At 41.2% G+C, this 27,236-nt stretch overlaps 1 protein-coding gene across 1 annotated transcript; it reads right to left on the reverse strand.

Annotated features, from left to right (window-relative positions):
* Nucleotides 1–1,789: 1,789 nt before the first annotated feature.
* Nucleotides 1,790–26,880, reverse strand: LOC5572738 (zinc finger protein 547). The gene is made up of 4 exons (XM_001660509.2): nt 26,737–26,880; nt 26,121–26,676; nt 2,082–2,484; nt 1,790–2,014 (listed from the first exon to the last, which is right to left on the reverse strand). The coding sequence occupies exons 1-4, from the start codon at nt 26,758–26,760 to the stop codon at nt 1,936–1,938; spliced, it is 1,062 nt and encodes a 353-aa protein (XP_001660559.2). The 5' UTR covers nt 26,761–26,880; the 3' UTR covers nt 1,790–1,935.
* Nucleotides 26,881–27,236: the final 356 nt, after the last annotated feature.

A 27,236-nucleotide genomic window follows, 5' to 3' on the forward strand; every position in this document is an offset into this window, starting at 1 on the left:
TTTTTATTCAACAACACGAAAAAGCATGTTACTGTAACTACTTTAGCAATTTTTCCCGCTCAAATAACGGCTATATCATGTTTAAACTTTAATTTAAAAATTTGGTCCATAAATGAACCTTGACACTTAAGATCATGTTTGACGTTCGCTTAGTCGACAAAAACACCACAGGGGTTTTAGTTCGACCACTGGGGTTGTTCCTATCTGACATTTCGTAAGGGACACGGAAAACAAAATACACCCAAAATTTGAGTTCAAGCCGAAGGATGTGACAAAATATAAAAAAATGTTTTTGGGCTTAAACCAACGGAAAACATTATAAAATTGAGTAAACATGTGTTTTTGGCCTAAACTTAAGCGTTTGGCACTAAAATTGGGACAGGGCTTTAGGACCCTATTGCTTTATTGTTAACTTCAAAGTAGTTCAAAGGATAAGTGCGATACTACGTTCAAGAAAAGTAAACAAATACTTGACTGAAAGGATCATGATATTTCCAACAAAGAGCTCCATTTCAAATTACATTTCTGCTCAACTGCGTACTGCGATTAAAGATAAATCATTTCATTGATTTCCAAGAAATTTCACACGCATCGAGACAAGCGATCACTTTTTTGCAGTAAACCTGCTCTAATAAAACATAAACTTGTTATATTTCTAGTAGGATTAAATAAATGACTTACAAATAAAAAGTTTATTGATAAAAGGATTACAACGAAATCTATTTTATCAAACTCTAAAAAAATTCTTTATTTTAAATAATAAAATGAGCATGGTTTTAGCTGTTGTTTACAAAGTATTGAGTTAGGTCTTCTGCCGAGAATCAATAAGCGCTCCGTACTTTAAAAATAACATTTAATATTTTAAACGTGATAGACAATTAAAAGCTAAAGAAAATGATCTATCTCGAAATGTATTCATCAGATTCCCCAATAATCGTTTGCGTTCACCACTATTTAAAATATATTAAAGTATTTAGTAGTCAACGAAACCCTTTTTCTAATTATCTACCAAACCACTATATCCTTGCCTATGAAATTCAAAAGGCATCCGACGCTTGAAGGAGCACAAATACAATTCTTGTTAGACATAACATATGTTTTACATAATCAATTAAAACTGTTTAGTTATTCGAATTATTGATTATAATTTGGATAATCTGATTTAAATTTAACAGTTCATAACCGCGCGAAAGCTTCAAATCAACTTTCAAAGTCGCACCAAACAAACCTGTATAATAGTTATGTAATTCTCGATACATTGATTCAAAATTCTACAATTCGAATCGGACAAATAGTAAACGAAGACATTTCTATTACCTTATCATGTTCAAAAACCTTTCAACGCAACTAGTGACTATTCGTGGCATCTCACTATAAACAATGCTATTATGAATACCACTTCACTGCAGTTGTCACTCCACTGAGTTCATTTTCAGTCACTTCACCGTCCGTGACATCTGGAATAGAGCAAAACAAGTGAAGTGACTGGAAGGTGAAGTGTAAGTGAGCGTAAAAGTGATATTCAGAATAGGGCCCATAGTAAATTGGTCTGAATTTCTGAATGGTAGTTTTAAGAATGGGCGTAGTCAGCTAAAATAGTTATTTTTACCATAGAATTTTTTCCCGTGTATGAGACAAGCAAACACACAACGGTTAGCACTCATGGAAAAGATTGTGTTTAATTTGAACAACCTAAATCTTTGGGTCCGCACCCCCTAGGTCTCTACCACTCCATACCTATATGAAATAGATTGACTTTTTTTTTCTAATCTACGTGAAAGACATTTGGTTTACATTGGACGGTACTTTTTTAATGAACATTGTTTGTTTAATTCTATGGAAATGAAGTGCGTTGAGCGCCAACTTACAGTAACAGTGGCAAAAGAGAAGCCACTGTAATACTGTAATCCTAAAATTAAAGAGGAACCAGCATCGCTAGGCCGTTCCCGCTTGATCAAAAGCATTTGCGTCCGGTTCAATTCCAAGTTCTGTCTTCTCATCCATTGGCTCAGGCCTTAAAAAGGAAACAAAATCTAATTTTACAAATCATCATCTTCAAACCTTTGCAGAACAGTACTTACTCAACTTTGCCTATGATTTTACTACTATCAGCCTTGTGCACCTCTTTGTGATGTGTCCTGAGCAGGTTCTTGTTCGTAAACGTTTCCCCGCATTGGACGCATTTGAACTTCATTTTGCCGCCATGCACCTGCTCCAGGTGCCTCCGGAGACCGTTTCTCCGGGAAAAATTCTTCCCACAAATCTGGCATCCATATTCCAGCAACTCGCTGTGACTCTTTACGTGGTGGTAATATCTTGCCTGGGTTTTGAACAGTTTACCACAATCCGGACACGGTTTACCATCGGTGAACATCTTACTTTTCCGCTTTCCCGTGCTGTGGTTCCGTTCCGTTTCCGAGGTATTGGCCAGGTTGATTTTCGTTTCAAAGCCATCCTCCGTGTCGGTGTTCTCTTTGTTGGCATCTGTAGAAAAAAATTGAACGTGCATTCAATCAGTTTAATTAAATAATTATTTAATTAAAGATTAATTTGTGAGAGTTGAATTAAACCAATAGCAGATATTGAATGGCTAGTTGTGAATTTTGTGACGCGCATTTTGTTAAATTCAAACAAATATTGGCCTTTCAACCAGGAGTTGGTGAAACGTGAATAGATATTTGAGTTAAGTTCAGGATCCAGAAAGACATTCGAGTTAAGTCCAGGATGGATTACCAACCGGTGAGCTCGTTCCATGCTTATGATGACACATTTTTGACGTTGGATAACGTCCTTCGGCAACATATGGGGGTACAATTCCGAAAAATGAAAAATTGAGCATGTAACTAAACATGGTCAGGTTTTGACCGTTAATAACTCAACGATTCATCGATAGATTCTCAACATTTATCCATCAATCGATCGGAAATTTATCGACGCGGCGATTAAAATGGAGAACACTATTGATCACCAGCAACAAACTATTGAAAAATCGTAAAATGTTGACCCTTTTCTTATCTAACCAATCACGTTTAAGCACATTTTTGGGTTCCGCTTTCCACTACAAAAGCGCACCGTCCCTGCTTCTTCCCTCATTCTTATCCTCAGATTTATCTGGAATTACACAGTTTTTTTCCTGTTCAGGCCTACAGATATCTGTGATCACAGATCACAGATTTTTGAGATAAAAAAGATTTTTAAGATTGTAGGATATTCCACGAGTTCAGGACACAGTTTTGCAAGATACAGAGCAGAAATACTATAACTCTGTTTTGTTTTTTTTTTTAATCAAAAACTTAAGCATTTCAAACTTTGAGTAACAATTATGCATCTTAAAATTACTTCTAGTAGAATTAGTTACAATTAACAATTGTTGACATGCCAAATACAGTCATAACACATTTGCAAAGGTTCTTTTTGATCTACAAAACCAATTTTTTGATTTTTGCACAACACAGGTTTTTAACAAGATTTTTTAAGGTTGACCTAAGATAAACAAGATTTTTTCGGCCGAAAACACAGATGAGGTTCGGAAAAAATGTGGCAACACTGGTCAGACTGTGAACAGGGTCGACAAGCAAAATATCTCGAGAGTTTCGTTCGCGTCCTCAGTTCAGTTTTCAATGGGACGCGAATAGAACAACACGCATATCGGAGCCGCCGCAAGTAAAGCCGCTCTCGAGTGCACCAGCATCACTGTTTTCGGCAAGAAATCCGTCGCTACCAGCCAGCGCCAGCGCTCCGCTGTCATTGCCATGCGGGAGGCTAGCACAGTCATTTTGTTTTATCGGATTGAAGCGACACAGCCGTCGCCGTCCACGCAAAGGAACAGTAGAGAAGTTTGCGCTGACGGGCTCCCGGACTTGGCGCGATTAATTTGCAGCTGCTCCCCCAAATCAACGTGATTTCATTCAGCGACGAAAAATCACCGCGATTTTGTCGTTGTGCAAGCACTATAGGATGGTACCAAAATTGCTGAAAATCGCGCCGCCGTGATTTAGGCACGCTCCTCTAATTGTGGCTGTCGCTGAGTTTCAGTTTAGAGAAGCCCGAAATTTTGACTTGCGTTAATTTGCCCTATATTATTCTACAAAACAGTTAACGGAAAAAAATTTTTCAACGCAGCTGGATAATCTTTCTCAAATGTATATCTTCCATTAATCTCAATAATTCAACTCTGATATCGAAATTGAAAATGTGGTAAATGTTCACCCTTTTATTGCGCATTTTTTTCACCAGTGGACTGGACTATCGCATAATTTTTTTTCAAGTGCGGATTGCATCATATTGAGTCGGTGTTTTCAGCGGGCGCATTTTCCACAATTCAAAGAATAAGTGCTCTGAATACACCAACATGATCCGATGCAATTCTGCACTTTTATTCACATTTTCGCACTTATGAAGCCGCACTTAGCAGTCCAGTAGCGAAAGAAATACACAATATAATTAGGAATTTACCATTTAAATTGCAAATTATTTTAAAATTGGCGACCACTTTCTCCATCTGCATTTTACACGAGATATGTAAATCCCTTGCCAGGACATCATTTTCATATACACAAATTGAAGGAGCATCATCTGTTGTTCTAGGGGTATTGAACAAACTACTTTCGTCAGATTTGGCTTCATTGCATTCTCACTTTCAAGCTGGTAAGTGCTCGTCTTAAGAAATTAATCGCCAAAGCACCTTGCGTGTGAAATTCTTTCCTATTATGAGCCTTCCAATTCAGATTCTGGTTTGTGGAATCGCACAAGATTGACCTGAGCTTCCATATTATGGCTTCCATCGCACTGCGATCACCACCTGTTTTTGTGCGCTGTCCACGCCACTGAACATGCAAGTTGGCCAAAACTTTCGCTACTTTTGTCGCTGTTTGTTGCTGCTGACAATATGATGGAATTATCCAGACCAAGGCAACAAACAAATCTGGGTACTCGCGCCGTTTATGCAGAAACAGCAATTGGACAACACATACAGAATTTCGTAATCATTAATTGCCGTTCTACAAAATTACCCCTCCCAGAGAATGGCAGAAAACTCGGAGCGGTGCAAAATATGCATGTGCTGCACCCAACCCGGGAGCATCATGACAGCTGCAGTACAACGTCAGTGTACCGAAAAATTTTGGTCCGTGGTACTGTCAAACTCAATGAAATCACGGAGTGTGCTCAAAATTGGGCGTAAACTAGAATTATGCTTGATGGACATAAAAAAAGTTTTACAATTTTTGTTTGGCATTTGTAATATAATTATAAATGAGTGATTGCCAAATTGAGATTCTCTGAAAAGATTTGTACAGCCATCGGGAATATTTTGTATGGCCCACGAGCGAGTTTTGAATAGTGGTGTGATGTGGTCCGCATACTGTAAGTTGCTTATAGTAACCGATCCTTTGTTTACGAAGTTATTTATTGACCAATTGGCAATTCAAAGAAAGACAAATTTGTTAGGGATCGTTCAAATATTACGTGACACAACAGGGGGAGGGAAAGGGTCTTTTGTAGTGTTACGGTCCATACAATAAATTGAAAGTTTCCATACAAAATCTGTTACTTCAGGGAGGGAGGGGGATTAAATTGGCAAATTTCTTCGTTAAGTAAAATTTAGAACATCCCTTAAATATTTACGATGATCAATAATTTATGGGAAATTGACTGTAGTTATAAGCTTGAAATCATTCTGAGATCATATCCAGCTTTTGACCCGCAGTATATTTTTTTTTTTTTTGCTTTTTTTCTCATAGTCACCCCCAGATGTCTATGTTTCAATCAGATAAGTTTATTGGATAAACTATCCAGCTTTTTACGAGCGCTAATATCACCAAAAATAAGCCCACTTTTATAAAAAAGGATCTAGTGATCTGACGTTTTACATGGGTCGCTTGATATGGACTTATCCACCGGTGCACTAAATTTACTCAGTCCAAGAATTTTGACACTTGGGGAGCATTGAAAAGCGTGACCCGCTAAAGTGTCAAAATTCTTGGACCGAGTGAATTTATCACACCGGTGGACAAGTCAACTGACCGGACTCAAGCCAAACGTCAATATGTTGGATCCCTACCAGAAAGTAAGCTTACTTTTGGCGGCCATTACCGCTTTTACACAGCTGGGTAATTCATCCAATGGACTTATCCACAGTTTTCTTTTCTTGCTGATTTTTTTGCAATCTAAATATTACATAAAATGACATCCACACCAACACGAATGTTCACCGAATGAACAATGCGTGGATAGATGTGCAACGAAATCGTTTATTTTTCTGTATTCATACATTTTCATACATTTTTCTGTATGCAGTAAAGGTTTTCTTCTCGCTGGAAGTTGCAGCATGGCGTCATCGTATATTAGTTCATAGGCTTATTTGATTGAAACTTAGACCTCTGGTGGTGAGTATGAGAAAAATTGAACACCTTTCCGCATATAAAAAAACTGCGAATAAAAAAATATCACTTTTCGACTTCGATTCGATTCGATCTCATTGAAACCCGTTCAAATAAAAAGACAAGGACTCCCTCTTCAGCCATTTAGCTGCACAGACAGTAACAATATTTCTCTTGAGGGCATAAAAGCGATCCACAAAATCAGTTAACCTGTATTGTGAGTAATTTCTAATGTATTACTTTCCCGCAAAACAAAGCACTAACAGGTCATTTAATCTTTTCACCGAACGAATTGGTGCGCTCTGAAGTTCATTTGGTGCTTAAACTTGAGGATTTTATTAAATTTATTTTCATTGGAAAACGAAAATATCAGACTCGCCCTTATTAAATTTCATTCCATTCGTTGTTTTGCATCCGTCAACAACGAAACAAAATTCCGATCTGCCATAGTGAAAAATCGTGCCGGCAGCGGAGGAAGGCCCCATTGTTTACGTTGCAAGTAGGTACGTGAAAATTGCGTTATCTGTCACTTCGCGGGGGGGTTGGCTGCACCCGACTTTTGCGTGCGTCTCCTGTTTTTGTTGAGTGACACAAAAGAAGGTGCGAGTATTGCCGCAACCAAGATGTGTGGATTTTACTCTGTAGCCAGAGTAAGGTGGTTCCACTTGGCGAAGATGGCTAGGAGGCCATCTTTAACTTGCTGGCCGTTTTGTTTACAAACATTACTGCCTGGTCTGGATAACGCTCAGACTGAAGCTAACCGTGCTGCCAATAGTGCGAACGAAATAGTTAAAAAGAGAGATAAAAGTAGAGTACGCTAGGCGCAGATGCGGCTGCATTAGAATAATGTTTGACACCACTTTTTCTCCAACCAATCAGAAGTCATTACTGCCTGGCCCGCAAGATGCTGAAACTTGAACTAACCGTGCTGCCATAGGTGTGGACGAAATTGTAGAAAATAGAGAAAGAAGTATAGAGCACACATGGAGCAGATGCGACCGTATTAGAATAATTATTGACAACACTGTTTTTCCAACCAATCAGAAGTCGATTGTCCGACTACCTGTCTCAGATGTTTGTAAACAAAACGGCCAGCCCTTCCTCACCTACCCTTCCTGGTTTTCTCCACAAAGTGAGCATAATGTATCACCTTAGGAGGAGCTGCAGCCGCCTTGGCCGCAACTGTGTGTGAGACAAAAGATAGTTCCAGCTCTACTCTTTAAAACTCTTGGAGTAAAGCACAATGTGCTTCGTTTGGTGCTTTTCATTGGAAACATAATTGAGAACGAATGTTACTGACGGTGGTGTCGAATCGTTTTTGCTTGCTCTACACTTCAAAATCATTTTAGGGTTATGGCCGGGTATGGCCATTTCCGACACCCACCTACCCCCTCGTAACGAATTTTGTACGAATATTTTTCAAATTTTGTATGAGCTGTAACATCTTAAGAACACCCTCCCCCCCCCTCCCCTTCAGCGTTATGAAATTTGTGAATGGGCCCTTACGTAGAAAGCACGTGAATTTGAAACTAGGACGTAGGACATTTCTTGCAATGTTCGGAAATTATTTTGTAATTAGAGGCCGTTCATTAATCAAGTAAGGAGTTATGTGTAGGGTGAGTCATGTTAAGGGGCCAGGAAGTTGTTTGTTACGTGCTAGACAAATTATTTTTAATTTCATACAACAAATCTTCCCTCGGGATAGGGGGTGTCAAAATACCGACAAAACTCTTGACACTTCCGAGGAAAAGCAATTCTCGACTTCGCTTTCCTTGTAAAAAATCTTACCGCCTTTGCTCTTCCCGCATTTCATATTTGCGTTTCAAACGCACACACACAATAACATATGTCGAATTCGTTTTTGAACCTAGGTTTCAACCCCAACCCGATTCAGGTTCGACCGAACTACAATTTGCTTGAAGTTGGTTTGTTTATGTGTTGACCACCGATCCAGTTCCTATAAACAAAAACGACAATAAACACAACGATCACGTGAAAGTTTTGTCAGATATATTGCTGTGTGCGTTTGAAATGCGGGAACGCCAAACGCGGTAAGATTTTTCACAAAGATTCTTTGATTCTTTGATTTTCTTTGCTTGGTTGGCGGTGATATCGATCATGGTTGCTAAGAGTTCTTTGATAACTTTGTATAACCGCATTCGATGCGCAATTAGAGAGATTTGCACGTCAAACGCAAACAGCAATATTGAATCTAATCAAAACAATCGTTTGTTCAGGAAATTGTCAAAACTCCTGGTCAACACGAAAAGTATACCGAAGTCGTCGAAATTATCGAAGTAGGATAAGTAATCCATCACTGAGGAAAGCAAACGTAAGACTGTCATAAGATTTGCTTATGGAATTACGACACAAGAAAAATCTTTGAAATTCATAAGACCATCGTATGGTTTTCGGCAGATGTTGTTTCCATAATACACCTCGAAGGAAATTCGTAAGATGATCTTATGAACCAGCATTGACTTGATAACAAAATCCATAGATAGTCTTATGAATTACGTTCTGATCCATTCTTGGTTCCATAAGACTGTCTTGTGTAATTTGAGCTTTAGATTATAAATTTCAATGAATGAATAATACTAATCCGCGTTGAAAAATAGGTTAACCAACTTGGGAAAATAAAATTTTCATCCATTTTGTCATGTCGCAATTCGATTAAAGCACTTTACTGTAAGCATTAGAATCGATTTGCGATACGACGAAATGGATGAAAATTCGATTTTCTCTAGTTGGCTAACCTATTTTGAACGCGAAGAAGTATATTATAGCAGCGAAACATTATGGAGAAAAGTTGTGAAGAACGCCTGAATTGGTGCAGGTTTACGTTAGGGGCGGATTAATGGATGAGGGGGGTTTGTGATTTCTTACGCGTCATACAAATTGTTTTGAATTTTCAGTCAAAAATCTTATTCTTTGGATCCAGTTCCTTAATCTGATCGAAAGAAAGTTTTAGTTACAGCGGAATTGATGATAAATAGAAAATATTTACCTTTTGATGCATTAGAAACGGAGTCAGCCAGCGACAAATCAGCAAACACGTCCATTTCGGAAGCCATATTGAATTTCTGATAGTGAAATGGCTGTACCGAGAAAATTTGCCTCACGTGGTTCTTCACAATGATGAGCAATGGGGTTCATAAGCGTTCTTATGACATTGACAATTGATTGTTATGAAAAAATTACACTTGTCTTATGAATCTCAATCTCGTCGAATGAAATACGCAAGTGTCTTATGAACCAACAAAAAAATAATAAAAAACGCGTTCATTAGTGTGATCTTATGAAAATCATGCGAGATTTTTGCCTCAGTGATTAGTTGTGGATGTTCCTATAGTTTTGGTAACGCCATTCTCACTGATTTTATTGCATAAACCACAGAATTGACACTGTCAATCGACATATTGGCTTGTTGATACACGAAATAGTTGAAAACAGCGTGCAAATTACTTGAATGTTGATGAAATATCACTAAAATTGGTGAAACTTTTCTTACTTGTACCAATAGTTGCGGTAAAGTGTTCCTATAGTGGAGGATCCCATAAGGAAACAACGGATACCGCAACTATAGGAACGCAAATTAAAAATATACAGTGTAGGTACTATTTTTCACTGATATGCCGTTTTCTACTGCGATGAAATCATTTCTCTCATTAAGTCGTTTCTTCCCGTTACAATATTAATATGTTCATTGATTGCGCTTCTTGAATTTAAGCGGTTAAATGAAGATCAATCGTACTAAGTACCTCCACTATTGGTACATCTACCTTGTGTGTGAGGCGAAATCATGTATGATTTATGAAGTCAACAAACGTTCGGATGGTTTGTTTGAGAGTGGCGTCCATCCGTACTCCGTCATCAAAGCAAATTTATGCTATGTGAGAGAGCCTTGCCTAATGCTCAGAGCGATTCTTAGCAACGGCACATGGGAGTTTAAGCACACCAAAAAAGAATGGGTGCAACACAATCCATATTGCGCTAGCACGTCTCTTTCAAATTGAACGTGCTGTCTCCCGGCAGAGCGTGCTGCACCGAAAGAGTTTTGAGTCGCACCCTATCCCTGCCCTCCTCAGGGCCAGTAGAATATATCGCAAAAGAGTTAATATAAATAATACTTGACTTATTACGCTTCCTTTCTTATTTCCGTCAAATAATACAATAATTTATCACATACCATACGAGGTTGTTTACCACCAACTTTTAATAATGTAACGTACACGTAATTTACTTCGAGTAAGACTCAATTTCATACACTGGCGCTGCGGCACAATGTCAGCGTACTATGCTCATCTAAATTACTTACATAACAGTGGCTAAGGGTTTTATTTTCCAGGAGCTCTAGATCATATATATTAAAAATGAACAATAACAATCATAATAATAACCTCTGAGTTCAATAATAGAAAACAGCCTCAGTTTAAAATAGTTTCATTAAATTTTGATTCAAAACATAGTCGTAATCAGTAAAAATCATTCCTTACTACAGACATCATGTTCATATTGCAAACTTGTCACACAAGACCTCTCTCCGTTTATTCCTAGTCAAAAGAGTACTTTTGAATATTTTGATAGCTCGTGCTCGTACAAGTGAAATTTCGCATATGAGACAATCGACTTTTTCAGGGCCACCAAGAGTTTGCTTATGAGTTGTTTTGAAAATATATCTTATAATAAATATCACTACAGTCGCCTCTCCACATCTCGATATCGAAGGGACCATCGAGATAGGGAGAGATCGAGACATAGAACAAATTTTTATCGAATACTAGATTGAAAATCACTCCGTTACCAGGAAAATTAAAAACAAACAGGTGTCATGTCGTCTTCTCAAATTGTTTTGAATCTCTGAAATCCAACTTTTTACATGACAGCGTTACTTTCAAGTAATTTTCAAACAAACTATGAATGCTTCGTCATTATTCCTGTTTTATATAATTTCAATATACAAATATTTTTCTCTTTTCGTCATTACTTAAAACATCTTTTTGAATGATTCAAATTTATGGATGTTAACGTGTTTTGTCAATCTTCTGCCAAACACTGTTCATCTTCATGCAAAACTAGTTTCAATTAAGCGTTTGTAGTTTTCTTCCATGGATCGTATTACCGACCAAAGGTGACTCCCAGATCTTTTGCTCCCTCACACATAAACACCCTTCCCATGGTGATTGTGGATATGCATTCTCGGTCTCTAGAAGCAACAATCATCACAGCCTAATATTACTAGCCTAACTTGACTGTAAGGACGCCGGCGCCGTTAATGATCAATAATATGAGATCTGCTAAAATGTGCATTTCGAGAATAAGCGGAAAGTGCCATTCCTTTTTCATTTGGATCAAAATGCAATTCTAACCAGTTACGATCAATCACGGAGTAGCAATCATTGACATGAACAGTCAGTCTATGCTATGCTATGCTTCCAACCGGAAGTTGAAAAATTTGAACCACCATAATATAGGCACAGACTGTCTGTACTATAGTCGTCTCTTCCCGGATAAAAAATACCATACAAACACAAAATAACGTAATGTAACAGTACCATTGACCGAAAAGAGACCATGCAGAAACCAAAAAAAAAACAGAATGTAACCTAATAAGAGCCAGGAGATAAGAGTTAGATACTTCATAGCATCAGAGCACACATATCTCATGATTTTCTATATAAATTTCATCAGAAATTTATTTAGGTAGGTATTTGCCCAAATGTTCAGATATTACTCCGGAAATTTCTAAAGGAGTTCATTTAGTGATTATTTTCCAAGGAATTTCTCCATAAATTTTGCTAGGAAACTTCTCCAACAGACAGAACAACAGAAATGGAATTTCTCCGAAAAATATTGCAGAAATCATGTGAATTCCTCCAAAAATTCTTTGAGAATTTTTTCAAGAAAGTCCTAACTTCGCCAAGATTTTCCGTCCAAATGTTTTGTGAGATTGGATCAGTAACTTTTCCAGAAATTTTTAGGGATTCTCTTTAAAATTGTCTTCTTTGATTTACATAAGATTTCAAGTAGGGATTTCTTTGAAGATACCTTCAGCATGCTCCAAAAGATTCCTTAAAAGATTTCTACAGAAATTCCTTTATTAATTCAGGCATTTTTCCAGGAATGTCTCCAGGGAAACGCCAAGAGTTTATTTTTTTGAAAAATATATCCGTAAGGTATTTGGTGGTGGTTGGTCCCTAGTGATAAATCCTACCTCCGTTCTGGTCACGATCTTCAGATTATCGTGATTCGTCAACATTCGTATTGATAAAGTGGGAGGACAGAAGTAAAATTTGAAAGAAACGAATGCCAGAACAGGTATCCACCGGCGACGCCAAACGGACCAACGTAATGTGGTGTAATTTGGAATTTGTGGATTGAATACTGACACCTATATATTTTTTTTTTTTTTTGCCAAGCATCAATATGGATGACTCTCGAGGATTGCTTAACGTAAAAAGGGTTATGACAAGGTTGTGGATTTACTGGGTAAATCCATCACATTGGGGTTATGACTTTGTGTCTAGTCAGGAATAGGGTCTGATTGGTATGGTAGAATGCAATAGAGTTCGGAATTGATAGACAGACTTTGAGGAAAGAAGTTTTCAACGTAAGGCAGCAGCACCTTGGAACTTGGAGGGCGCAGATCTGGAGAGTTGGGCAGCTGTTCATGCTGGGTTACATTATGTAGAAAGTGGAATCTGTTTTGCCGCGTACAAATTATGGGAAATATTTGAAAATGGCTTCTTGTTTAGATTGTGTAACGCAAGAGAGCATTTTTAGCTCTGCGTTATATTAGGAGGTTATTATAGTGCAGGGTCTACTGATGACTGTGTAGGTATTTTAAGGCTGATTGAATGAAAGTTTTGTTGAGGGTAGTTATTGTTGAATTTTAGCATTTCGTAATTGTTTTGAAATGTTTGTCGTACAATGAGAAAGAATTTTGGGGTATTTGTTTGGTTATTATTTGCGCTTTTGCACTTGTAAATGTTTTATTTAATAGAGATACTTTGTGTTAGGGAAGTGTAGGAGGATAAATTATAATTTATTAGAATTTTCTGATAGAGGCAGAGTTCACATGTTACTTAGGTATTGGAAAGCAAATGAGAATCACATTAAATAATAGATAAACACTAATGCTCATATTTTTATATTTTCATTTCATCGCGGTCCTCATTGCCCGAGCGGAGACGATAAAACTCGAGTTGGATATAATCGACGAAACTACGATACGGAAAAGAAACATATGAGAAACTATCGATACATTTATTTAACTATAAAAACCACGTTTTAACGTAATAACTTTATTTATTTCTTCTCGTTTCAGCAATCCAACAGCCAAACCATCTCTACTATCTTTTTCATTTCCTCTTCGTTACATTTATAGTCCCTCTGGTACTGAATCGAATGACGCATTCCGCTTTTTATCAGCGCTGTCTTTGCTGTACGTTGAGCATGGTGTCGGAGGTGGTGTGCTGTGTAAAACATCTGATGTGCTACACGGCACGCTACTTCCGGCATTTTGTTGGCGCGCGGGACGGGCAGTGCTGGTGATGATGTGGAGGGCGCTATTCGGTTTAGTGCCAGAGGGACTATATCTATTTAATGTATCTGAAACTTGTGGGACCGCTTTAAATACCGGCGCCTGCTTGTGGAAGATCCCGGTGTGCTAAACGGTATAGAACATGTTAACGGGGGAGGCTTGGTAGGTCCTCACCTAGCCCGTGTCTAGATAGGCGGACGGATGTCTGCCAGGGTGTGGATCGAGCAATTACAATTACAATTACAATATATCCGTAAGGTATTTGTAAAGAAAATCTTAGTGTAACCTATGATAAAATTTATATAAGTTTTAAAGTCACCCTTAATGAACAAGGATCTCTAAAATATCTCCTGGACTCTTGAGGAGGTTTTAGAAGATTTCCTAGATAATTTGTTAAGATAATCGAAAAAATGAATCGAAACTCGGGATAGTATTCAGCAGGACAAATTCTCGAAAAACATTGGACCGAATCTCTTTGGAAATATGTGTAGGAAATACCTGGGATTTTTTGAGAAACATTTCATGAAATATTTGTTAAAAATGCAGGAGTAATACTTGAATGAAATGCTGGAAAAAAAAATCCTAGACAATACAATAGATTTGTTCGGAGAACCCTTCAAGAAATTTTGGATTTCTGGGAGGAAATGTGGGTTTATTGAAGATGAAATTGTGGAATAGTCTGGGTATTTTTTTAATTGTTCATTGCATGAGTTGTTGTAACATATAGGTGTCTTTTTAAAGAGTTTTTAGAAATTTTCTCCTATAACTTGAGACCCTATGACTCTGGTACCTTTTACTTGTTCGTACCTACAGGATTTCTGAGCTATGAATGCTGGTTGTTGTGTATGCACAAGAAAGAGACTTCCCGGACTGAGGACAGATTAACATATTATTTTATTCTTTATTTTTATAGGATATAAAAGTGGGTTCGATCCCCACCGGTGAACGTGGTTTCTTTCGTGTACATATGTTTCGTCGTGTACATGTAAACTTCAAAACGTCAAAACCTTATAACAGCAAGATTCCTTAGGCGGGAATTACCTACAACTTGATCATTTATTAACTGTGCAATTTAGAACTATTTATAGAAATTTTAACGACAATTCAGAATCAGCCAAGACCTAGTAGAGAATGTGCTGTGGGAGTTCTATAGGAAATGCTCCGAAAATCGTCAAGAGATTCAGGCAATGTGTTGATAGATTATATCAAGGGTGTTCGCACGTTCAAAAATCGCTAGCACATTCACCATTTAACTTTATAACCGAGAACTTTAGCCCGTTGATCGAGTTTGTATGTACAGTCGCTTTTCCACATCTCGATATCGAAGGGACCATCGAGATAGGGAGAGATCGAAACAAAGAATATGCATTTAATGAACACTAGATTGAAAAACACTAGGAAAATAATAAACAAACAAACTTCATTTCGAGTTTTCAAGTTGTTCTGAATCGCTTAAATCTGGTCTAGCAACGAGGTTATTCCCGATTGCAAAGCGGTAGCGTGCGGTTAAAATTTTTTTTGTTCTACGGAGTGATTTCTAATTTTAACAGTTTCAAGTGCGGTATCGTCGCCGGAATTACGTGGGTGTGTTCCCGAGGGAAGGTTGTAGGGGAAACTTGAGAAAATAAGCAGCCTGTGAAAGTAATAAGTGATTAATCGTCAGTTTTTGCGAAAAAGACGCCACCTGCCTAAGGCAGCCATTTTGTTTTTACGAAGAAGGGAGTGAAAACTAAAAAGTGAGGTTAGGTGTGACGACGAAGTATGGAGGAACCTGACGGTTCCGAAGGTGCTGTTGGGGGTACACCACTCCCGGCGGCAAGCGATGAAATGATTACGGATGTAAACCCGGCAAATACAATCAACAACCAGCAACACGGTGGACACAATTTCACCAAAAAGCAGTTTGATGACATCCTCTACACATTTTCCGATGCTCCGCCAAACCGAGTTTACGTCGAGTTGGCAGACAAGAAGAAACCAGATGCGAAGATCAACAAGTACGCGTTGGGTGCAACCATCCGCAAAATGCAGGGACTCAGGGGCCACATAATTGACATGAAGTATGTCGGCCGCTTCAAGATCATCATAATCCTCAACAACTTCCTCAAGGCCAACTTGTTGGTGCAAAATATGAACGCCGAAGACAATTACTACCAAGCATACATCCCTGCTCATCTGGTGACAGTCACCGGAAAAATCACGGGGGTTCCAACGCATATTACCGAAAAGGACATCGAAGACGACCTGGAAAGTGAAGTACCTGTACTGCAGGCCCGCAGGCTACACCGGTATATCGATGGGAAAAAACTACCAACAAGTGCAATCAGCGTAACCTTCCGTGCGAGCCAATTGCCGGAAAAAGTCAGACTATTCTCCTTCGTGACGCGGGTGCTACCTTTCATCAAGAAAGTCACCTTATGCGAGAAGTGCCTACGGTACGGCCACCTGACTAACAACTGCAACGGTGCGCGCCGATGCCAGCAATGCGGCAACCGGCACGAAGACGAAGCAGAGTACAAAGCATGCCAAAAACCTATTCGATGCGCCAACTGCCGAACAGAGGGACACAACTCTACTGACCCGAAATGTCCAGAACGGAAGCGCCAAGCGAACATCAATGCGGTTCGCGCAAAGACGAATCTCACGTATACCGAAGCCCGGGAGCAGTGCCCCATCGCATGCTCAAATGGGTACGACATGCTAAGCAACTTCCAGGACTACCCGTCACTGTCAGAAACCTACTCCACAACCATCAAATCCAAAGAATCCTTCAAGCAACAATGGGACAAAACGAACCTCCCACGAGAACCTATCACTCCAGCGGTTAAGTGGTGGAAACCAGATGCCAAGGCGAAGGATAAGCAGAAAGGCAACAAGCGGAATCGCTCGTCCGATCCAGACAGCGGTTCTGACCAGGAAGCACAGGAAAAAGCGAAAAAGAAAGCGGAAGAGACATCAGCAAACGGCGTGGGTCTGAACAACCCGCATCGCGTGTTGGAGATAGAACGTGTACAGGGACTCATACAGCAAGCCACAGAAAAGGCAATAGAGAGTGCGAATAGAGCATTCCAAGAGCAGGTTATGAAATTTTTTTCGATGGTGATCGATAAGGATTTACCAAACGAGGTTCAGGAAACATTTAAGGAGATTTCGAAGGAGTGTTTTGATTTGAAGAAGACAATTGTATAGTTAAAAATGGCTAGTTCTTTTAAAATATTTCAAAGTAATGTACAAAGTTTAAGTTCAAACAGATCAGAAATCCAAAGAATTTTAGAGGCAGATAAATATGACGTAGCATTATTGTCCGAGACATGGACTCAGAATAACCTAGAGAAAACAAATAAGTATAGAATAACAAATTATCATCAAATCCTTCATTCTAGACCAGATAACTACGGTGGAGCCGCAATTCTCCTTAGAAATTCATATAATTATTATCCAATACAAATACCTACACTGTCAGAATTTACACAATCTGTAGCAATCAGAGTAGCAAACTTAGATCTTATATTAGCATCAATTTATGTTAGTCCATCAATATCAAATAGCACTTTCGAAGATGATATGAACAAAGTAATCAACGCCTTGCGGCCGTTCACGAAAACGGTCATCGGAGGAGACTTCAATGCCCATCATTTTGTGTGGGACTCTGAGTTGAACAAAACGGATCGACGAGGTGAAATACTGATGCAGATAATCAACGACCACAACCTTCTGCTATTGAACGACGGAACAAAAACTTTTGTACCTGTTCAAGTCAACCGGAGGTCTTCAGCTGTCGACCTGACTATGTGTACAGCGGCAATCTTCCCGAATGCAATCTGGAAAGTTCTGGACGTCGGAGTAGGAGGCAGTCACCACTTAGCGCTAGAGACAATACTCAGCACTACACAAGCGAATAACGAAGCCAGGTTCATCTATAACCACAAGCGTATCAATGAAGACATATCCAGGCTGGAACTGCAGGGTGTAGAGGACCTAATTAGCAACGTGAGGAAAATCTCCAAAAATCACAAAAAGAAAGCCAAACATGACCCAAGATTTTGGTGGAGCGAGGATGTGGATAAGGCCTGGAAGGAAAAGGCTGAGGCGAGAAGAAACTTCAACAATACGTCCAGTAAAGAAAATCTTATCGAGTTCAAAAGAAGAGCTGCAATTTTTCAGCGAAAAAAAACGGCAGGAGATGCATAAAAAACTGCAAGCATTCCCAGAAGAGCTAACACCGTTCACCAACTCCAAGGAACTGTGGAGAAAAGTGAACCGATTGACTGGAAAACATGTTCATCGAAAAGAAAATGATGTTACTTTTGACGTACAAGAAGTAGCAGAAGAATTCCTAGATGTACACTTCGGGAAGAACGATGTACGTGTTGTAGGACACTATGGAGTAGCAGCTCGTTACGATATACTCGACCTGGAAACCTGGCACAGAATCCTTAATCGAAAGAAAAACACAGCACCTGGAGAAGACCTCGTCACCTACGATATGCTAAGGAATCTGAGCACAACAGGAACAGCTAGCATCATAGATGATCTCAACAGGATGTGGAGAAATGGCGGGCTTTGCGACTCCTTGAAAACAATTAAGGTGGTCGCGATTCCAAAGCCTGGCCGTGATCAAAGCTCTGCTGCCGGAAAGCGACCAATTTCTTTGGTACCCACGCCTACCAAAATCATCAACTCCGCAGTCTTGGAGAAACTCCAAGATTTCGTTGAGTCGAGAAATATCCTGCCCAAAACATCCTTCGGCTTCCGCAGAAATATGTCGACCAATACTTGCCTATCCTTTGTGATCAACCATGTAAAGCAAAACAAAAGAAGCGGCTTCATCTCGGCGATGGTGTGCATCGACCTATCCAACGCGTTCAACGCCGTGCAGACCGATAAGCTGGAGGAAATTTTGTGTTCCTTTTTAATTCCAAATGAAATCACCGTTTGGATAACATCTTTCCTGTATAATCGGAAGGTAAACATGAAATTGAGGAATTGTACTGTCAGTCGACTGATTTCCAACGGACTACCTCAAGGAGACGTCCTATCACCAACCCTATTTAATTTATACACCGTAGGACTACACAGTGCGGTGGAAGTGGACGAAGATGTAGTCCTAGTCCAGTATGCGGACGATTTCGGATTAATCGTAAGAGCTCGAAACACAGAAACGCTCAACTCTAAATTACAAATCGCGGTGGATAACTTCACAACTCAGGCGGAAGAGCTGAACTTTGCTGTAAATCCAGACAAAACAAAGGTGATTCTTTTTAATAACAGTGACAGGACTATGAACGTCAAAATAAATGATGCCCCTCTGGAAACGGTAAGAAACACCCGTTACCTGGGCGTGACGATGGACCGTTACTTGAGTTTTGGGGCGCACCTACGGGAAACCCGAGTAAAAATCAACGATCGCCTAAACATGATTAAGGTGATATCCGGGATCAAATGCGGAAGCCACCCACAAGTGTTGCTGAACATCTACAAAGCGTTGATAAGGAGCGTAATGGAATATGGTTGTACCGTGACTTGGAACGCAAAGAAAACAAACAGAGAGATTTTGAAAACCGTAAACAACCAATGTTTGAGGAAAGCGACCGGCTGTACCAAAAGTACACCGCTAAATGCTCTAGCGGCGATTTCGGCTCAAGAACCGCTGGAAATGAGAATGGAGTATGCAACAGGTAGGAACATCGCACGGTGCTTTGAAAAAAGCAATATTGTCTCGGAGCAGCTGATTAGAGTGACGGAACTTGAAGCGGAAGACGAGGATAAGTTTTCCTATATGGAAAAAGTATACTACCAAAACAGATCTCTCTTCAACAAGATCATGCCAATTGTAACAATACCTGCTGAGATCAACGTTGAAATTTGCTCATCACTTGAAGGAATTGCTGGATCAAAAAAAAAATCTCCCTAAAGCCAAGTTGAAGCAAGCCTCACTTGGCGTAATGTATGGCAAATACAAGGATCGGGGACGTGTCTTCACCGACGCATCCAAAGAGTCGACGATATGTGGAATAGGAATCTTTATCGAAGCAACACGAATGAGGCGATCATTTCGCCTCGAACAAGAGATTAGCATCACCGCAGCAGAACTTCAGGCTCTGAAGACAGCACTTCTCCTCATTGAAGAAGGGCAACTTAGGAGTCAAGTCATCTATACTGATTCAATGACAGCTTGCCTAATGCTCGAAAATGCGCTGGATAGTAGAAAAGCAGAAACTGTTATCGCGGACATCTTGGAGTTAGCTCATCGCTGGGGAACCGCAATCCAGTGGATCCCGAGCCACGTCGAAACGCGTGGCAATGACTTGGCGGACGAACTTGCTCGTGCGGGGTTAAGACCAACATCAGCTGTATTAGAACACGAGCTGTTTACAAAGGATGTATTCAACCACCTGAAAAACCAAATGGCACGTAACACAAGGATATGGTACGAACATTATTCTGAAGAAAAAGGCAAACGATTCCACGAAATACAGGATGCATTCCAGGAAAAACCCTGGTTCCACGGGAAGAACCTAACCGGCAAAGAAGTTCGGCTGATAAACCGTTTAATGACCGGACACAACTATTCACGCTACTGGTTGGCGCGAATGAAAATTTTGGACGACGAAACATGCGATTTATGTCAGGAGGCTGGAACAGCAGACCATGTCATTATGGACTGCCCGAAATACGGCCACATCAGGATGCACTACGAATTCGACCTATCCTACAGGACACTAGTAGAAGTACTACAATCCAAGAGTATCCCAGACAACCAAAATGTACGTATAACGAAATCACCTGGAGGCTTTATATGTGCAAAATTTCACTTTTAAGATGTCGCGAAAAGGCCTTCTACGTACAAAAGTGGAGGCGATATGCGTGCATATATTATGTGATGAATAATAACATACAATGCGAGTGTATAAATATTCTACCAGACTAACCTGTGATCTTATGCAACTTAACTAATGATAACAAATGTTGATTTGACAGCTGCTACGGATTGATTCGACTTACTTTGTACGAGTGTACGAGACGAAACAAAATGCACAAATGAACTCAGAAAATAAGTGTTTTATGCGAGGAAACTCATCAATCTGACGAGTTTATCCACGGTGTTTTGCGAGTTTGATGTAATTAGTATGAATAAACGAGTTGTAATGTGAACTTTTATGCGATTTCTGGTTGTCTGGGATATCTCTCTACAAAGAAATTTGCAGCTTTGTAAAACACTGTAAATTGGACCTGTAACGAACGCCAGCAACAGTCACGGACGGATGCAGATGACACAGGGCATATAGTCAACCGGCTGAGCATACAACAGACTCCTGAAGTTTGCTTCAAGTGTTTCGGGAAGGGCCATAAGTCGTGGAATTGCAATGGTCCCGACAGAAGTAAGATGTGCAGAAAATGCGGCGCTGAAGGCCATAGGGCTAGCGATTGTAAGCAAATCGCTAAGTGCCTAATATGTGTCGACAGAGCAGACAACAGACACTTAACGGGCGGACCCAAATGTCCGGGCACAAGCGGAGTATCAAAGCAGCCAAAACGGAAGTAACACAGTTAAATTTAAACCACTGTGATGCAGCCCAGCAGCTGCTTTGGCAGTCAGTCTCGGAAACCAAGACTGACGTGGTGTTACTATCGGACCCATACCGCATACCAGCCAACAACGGGAACTGGGTGGCGGATAGGTCTCAACAGCTAGCAGCTATAGGGACGACAGGACGATACCCAATCCAAGAAGTAGTCTCTAGCTCAAATGACGGTTTTGCGATAGCAAAAATCAACGGCGTGTTCTATTGCAGTTGTTACGCGCCCCCAAGGTGGTCGATTGAGGAATTTTCCCACATGGTTGACAGGATGATGGCCGAACTAGCTAATCGGCAGCCAGTAGTGATAGCTGGCGACTTTAATGCATGGGCAGTGGAGTGGGGTAGCCGCTGCACCAATCAAAGAGGCCAGCTATTGTTGGAATCCCTGGCCGCATTAAATGTAGAGCTGGCAAATGTGGGTACAGTGAGTACCTTCCGCAGAAATGGTGCAGAATCGATCATCGACGTGACGTTTTGTAGTCCTAACCTTTTAGGTACCATGAACTGGCGCGTTGATGACGGTTATACTCATAGCGATCATCAATCGATTCGCTATAGTATAATACCAGGCGGGCGGAAGGCAGCGCGATGTAACTCGACCCAAGCCCGAGGATGGAAAACAGCGCGCTTCGACGGCGAAGTATTCACTGAAGCCCTGAGGCGCAAACGGAACACTCTGGACCTAAACGGTGAAGAGCTAGTTGCTGTGATATCACGAGCGTGTGATGCTTCCATGCCGAGAAAAGCCCCTCCTAGAGAGAACAGGCCGCCGGTGTATTGGTGGTGCGAATCAATTGCAAATCTTCGAGCAATCTGCCTTCGGGCTAGACGAAGAATGCAACGCGCACGCACAGAAGCACAAAGAGAGGAACGCGGTGCAGCATTCAGAGAGGCAAAGTTGGCTCTCAAAAAGGAAATCAAGAGTCGGAAACGGGCATGCTTTGAAAGCCTATGCGAGAGTGCCAATTCTAGTCCATGGGGTGACGCCTACAGAGTGGTAATGGCTAAGACCAAAGGAGCCATAGCGCCCCGAGAGAAATCGCCCGAGTTGCTGCGATCGATAATCGATGTACTTTTCCCGCACCATCCCATAAGCCCATGGCCCCCAGCGTATGCGGCAGATGAAGAAGAAGAAGTGGCGAGAGTGACGAACGAAGAGCTGGCAGAAGTCGTGAAATCATTCGCGTCAAACAAGGCACCGGGACCCGATGGTATCCCGAATGTTGCCTTAAAAGCGGCAGTGAACACGGATCCGGACATGTTCAGAACCACGATGCAACGCTGCATTGATCAAGGAATCTTCCCGGATGTATGGAAGCGACAGAAATTGGTGCTACTACCAAAGGCGGGGAAACCACCAGGTGACCCGTCGGCGTATAGACCTATCTGTCTACTAGATACGACGGGCAAGTTATTGGAGAGGTTGATTCTCAACAGACTAGTACCGTATACGGAGAGTGCGGACGGCCTGTCCAACAACCAGTTTGGATTCAGAAAAGGTAAATCTACTCTGGACGCCATCCAGTCGGTCGTTCAAACAGCTGAGGTGGCAATCGAGCATAAAAGGAGCGGCATCCGTTACTGCGCGGTTGTCACTCTGGATGTGAAGAATGCGTTCAACAGCGCAAGCTGGGAAGCAATAGCACACGCGCTTCACCGCCTCAAGGTACCGGTGCAGTTGTGTAAGCTTCTAGAAAGCTATTTTGATGGTAGGATTCTACTGTATGACACAGAGGAGGGGCAGAAAAGCGTTCGAATTACCGCGGGAGTACCTCAAGGTTCAATCCTGGGCCCGCTGTTATGGAATGCGATGTACGATGACGTACTGAGGCTGCCCCTTCCGACGGGTGTTAAGATTGTTGGCTTCGCCGACGATATCACCCTAGTGGTCTATGGTGAATCGATGGAGGAAGTAGAGTTGACAGCAACGCACTCTATTTCCCTGGTTGAGGAATGGATGAAGTCTAGGAAACTAGGACTGGCCCGTCACAAGACTGAGGTGGTGGTGGTCAACAACCGCAAGTCCGAGCAACGGGCGCTTATCTCGGTAGGTGATTGCACCATAGAGTCCAAACGATCCCTTAGGCATCTTGGGGTAATGATTGATGACAAGCTGAGCTTCGCTAGCCACGTTGAATATGCCTGTAAAAGGGCATCTACGGCTATAGCGGCGCTTTCGAGGATGATGTCTAACAGCTCTGCTGTAATTGCCAGCAAACGCAAGCTGCTGGCAAGCGTGGCGCTATCCATACTAAGGTATGGAGGACCAATCTGGTCAAAAGCGCTTAGAACGAACAGAAACCTAAAGCGGTTGGAAAGCACGTACAGGATAATGTGCTTAAGAGTAGCAAGTGCATACCGGACGGTATCTAAAGAGGCCGTGTGCATCATAGCCGGGATGACGCCCATCGGGCTCATCATCAAGGAAGATGTTCAATGCTTCAACCAAAGGGGTACTAGAGGAGTCCGCGTCACGTGTAAAGAGGAAACGCTCAGAAGCTGGCAGCAGGAATGGGATAACTCCACTAAGGGTAGATGGACCCATCGACTAATACCAAATGTGTCAGATTGGTATGGTAGAAGCCATGGGGAAGTGAACTTCCACCTGACGCAGTTTCTGTCAGGACATGGTTGCTATAGACAGTACCTGCATAGGTTCGGGCACTCAGAATCTCCTGCGTGCCCCAATTGTGCTGGTGTAGAGGAAACAGCGGAGCATGTCGTGTTCGATTGCCCCCGTTTCATTGTTGTGAGAGGTCGCATGCTCACTACATGCGGAGGGGACACGTCCCCCGACAATATTATAGAGAGAATGTGTGCGGATGCCGAGTGCTGGAATGCAGTAACTACGGCTGTCACTCACATTATGTTAGAATTGCAGCGTCTATGGCGCGCCGACCAAGAGTTGGCTGCAGAGGATTAGCCCTGCCGAGGCTGGTCCCTTGTAACATTGTTTAAGTCGGCTAGGAGAAGCAGTTTGCCTAGGCTACTTCTGCTACACGTGTTGTGCTATATGCACTGGTCCCTTCCCGAAGAAATACCGTAAGGTGGTTCCGGGGAGATGAGGGTCTGAGTCCAAGGGTCATGTCGATGCACTGTTCACCACTTGAGCAATTCTAAATAAATTGCTCAAGCACAGTGCATAGGCTGGTTTTAGCGGGTCGTCGTTGGTGCGTCATCCCCGCATTCCCTGAGTTATCTTCTCAGGGGATCTGTTTGCAGATTTCCCCCTTGTAAAAAACAAAAAAAAAATATAGTCAACTATGACTGACCCTCAAACGAGCTGTTCCAACGGCTCAACCAGAGCAAAGAAGAAGAAGGTCTAGCAACCTTTGATAATGTTCATATCGACATATAGAGAGAAAATTGGGAACAAAATTCAACAAGAACACATCGAGATATGAAGGATATCGAGATATGGAGAGAGAAATCGTATGCAGAATGAAGGCACCGAAGCAATCATCGACATAAGGAGAGATATCGAGATGTGGAGAGTCGACTGTATATTGAACAGATGATAAATAGTTTAATTAAGCTGCTGATCTTTTTTTCTATTTTGTTAAGCTATGGGTAGGATCTGGGAGGGAGAAACCGATACGAAATTTATGTACGTCAAGGTGAGCCGAGATTCTGCTGTCACGAACTGTCACTGTGAGCCCAGATCTTAAACAATGGACAAACATAATAAAAGCGCGTAATTGATCGAAACACATTTTTTTCAAATGTGACAAAAAATCGATAAAAAGCTATTCATGTTAATTCAAAAATAATGTCATGATAGCACCTTTTATTCTGATTGAACATAAAGTATTCAAATACGCATCATATTACTTTTTCCAATAAAAACGAAAATTAAATGCAAAACTTTGGCCCTTTTTCCATGTTTGTCCAGAACGATCGAAGGTACACAACAAAAGAAAACTAACGATTTTCATCAAGTCTGCCTTGGCCAGGTAACCAATAAGCCGTATATTGGGCCAAAATGTTGATTTACGGCTGATATAATGCCAATAAGCCGTTAAATAGCACTATATGAGCCGTATATAAGGGATTGGGCCCGATATACGGCTTATGGTTACCTGGGTGATTGTCGTTGGCAAGCTGGATTTTTCCGATTTTTCTTGCAGTTTGAAACAACTTTATTTCGTGTGTAGTATCGGTGCCTCCCTCCCAGGGTAGGATAATCCTTTGTCCTTCATAAGTGTTTTATGCATAGTAGGGTAACGTATATTATTTGGACAGATATTTACATGAGGGTGTCCGAAATGTATAACAGGCAGGCCGCATTTAAACGCTATTTTGGAAGCTAATGCTACAGTTTGTAAACTTTTTCTCTTCAGAAACTCAAAATACAATGAGACATCAAGCATATAAGTAAAATAAAGTAATAAAATATTAGTATCTAATGCAGTTAATTGATCGCTTTTTCCAGACATATCCTTAGTCTGTCCAAAATACATAATTTACCCTATATGTCTTCATTTTAATCATTTTGGTTAAAATAGAAACTTTAAAGACTTTTCATTAGAAACACACTTGCATTAAAACAGAGACCAAGTCTCAAAGAAGAGACCTGCTACCACCGCTGGAATAAGAATTAAATTTGAATCCTACCGTACTGTTCCTGGGTCATCTCCTCCGGTTCATCGCCCAATTCCTCCCTGCGACGCTTCTCGTTGAGCTGCAGTATTTGCAGCTGAGATTCCTCGCATTGCCGAACGAAATGGGCGAATTTCTTCATCATATTGATACAGGTTTCGCACACCCCTGTGGGCAATCCCACCTCCGCTTGGAACCGGCCCAAACAGCAGCTCAGCACATCGTTCATCCCGTCCAGATGCTCCAATCGGTACCGCATCGGTTTGAAGCCCTTCTTTGCACACAGCCGGCAGAAGTACTCCAGATTGTTCTCGTTGTCCACCTCGAGCGAGGCCAGATTCAATGTCGGAATGGTTCCCACCAGAAGGCGGGGCTTCTTGCGTGACCGATCGATGAACCGTTCCTCGAAGTGCCGCTCGCATATCAGGGCGTCCGCCGGCAGTTCCGTGTTGAACTTGGCCACCCAGGCCGTGCTCTTCCACCAGTGGGGCAAATCGCCGAAGGACATCTTGAAGAAGTGGAGCTTGTTCCAGTCGGCGATGGCCGTGCAGCCCGGGATGAAACAGTGCGTCTGATGGGAAACTATGTATAAAACTATATTCCCACGCGACCAAAAAATGAGTGAACTTACCATAGGTTTGAAATCCGAGGTCATGATGTTGAAGATTGCAAATTCCGATTCGATGAAAGAGATTCTAAATTCCCCTGACGACTTCTGTGCAAACAACAAACAAACTTTTAAGGCGCTCGCGTTTCAAGAACATGGAATGGTTAGCGAGACTGGTTTCACTGTCAGTGAGCAACGAATTATACACGCTCGTTCAAATCTACTCAAAAGAGAGTAACTTTGACTCACTTTTGAAGTTTCAAGTTAGCTGTCAAAAGTGAGTAACCTTATTTTATCAAAGTGAGTAACTTTTTACTCAACCATGAAAAAAAACGATCTTACTCACTTTTGAGTAAACACAAACATATTTGACTCACTTTGTAAACGTCAAAGACTTGTAAAAATTTCGCGCGCTCGAACTGACAAATCCTCCGTTGTGGTGAAAATTTTTCCGTCGACGTGATGTCGGACTGTTTTCAAAATCAGTCGAGACAAAAGCCGAGCCGGCAGAGCAATGACAGTTA

This window comes from Aedes aegypti, chromosome 1 (genome assembly GCF_002204515.2).
Source record: "Aedes aegypti strain LVP_AGWG chromosome 1, AaegL5.0 Primary Assembly, whole genome shotgun sequence".
NCBI lineage: Eukaryota > Metazoa > Arthropoda > Insecta > Diptera > Culicidae > Aedes > Aedes aegypti.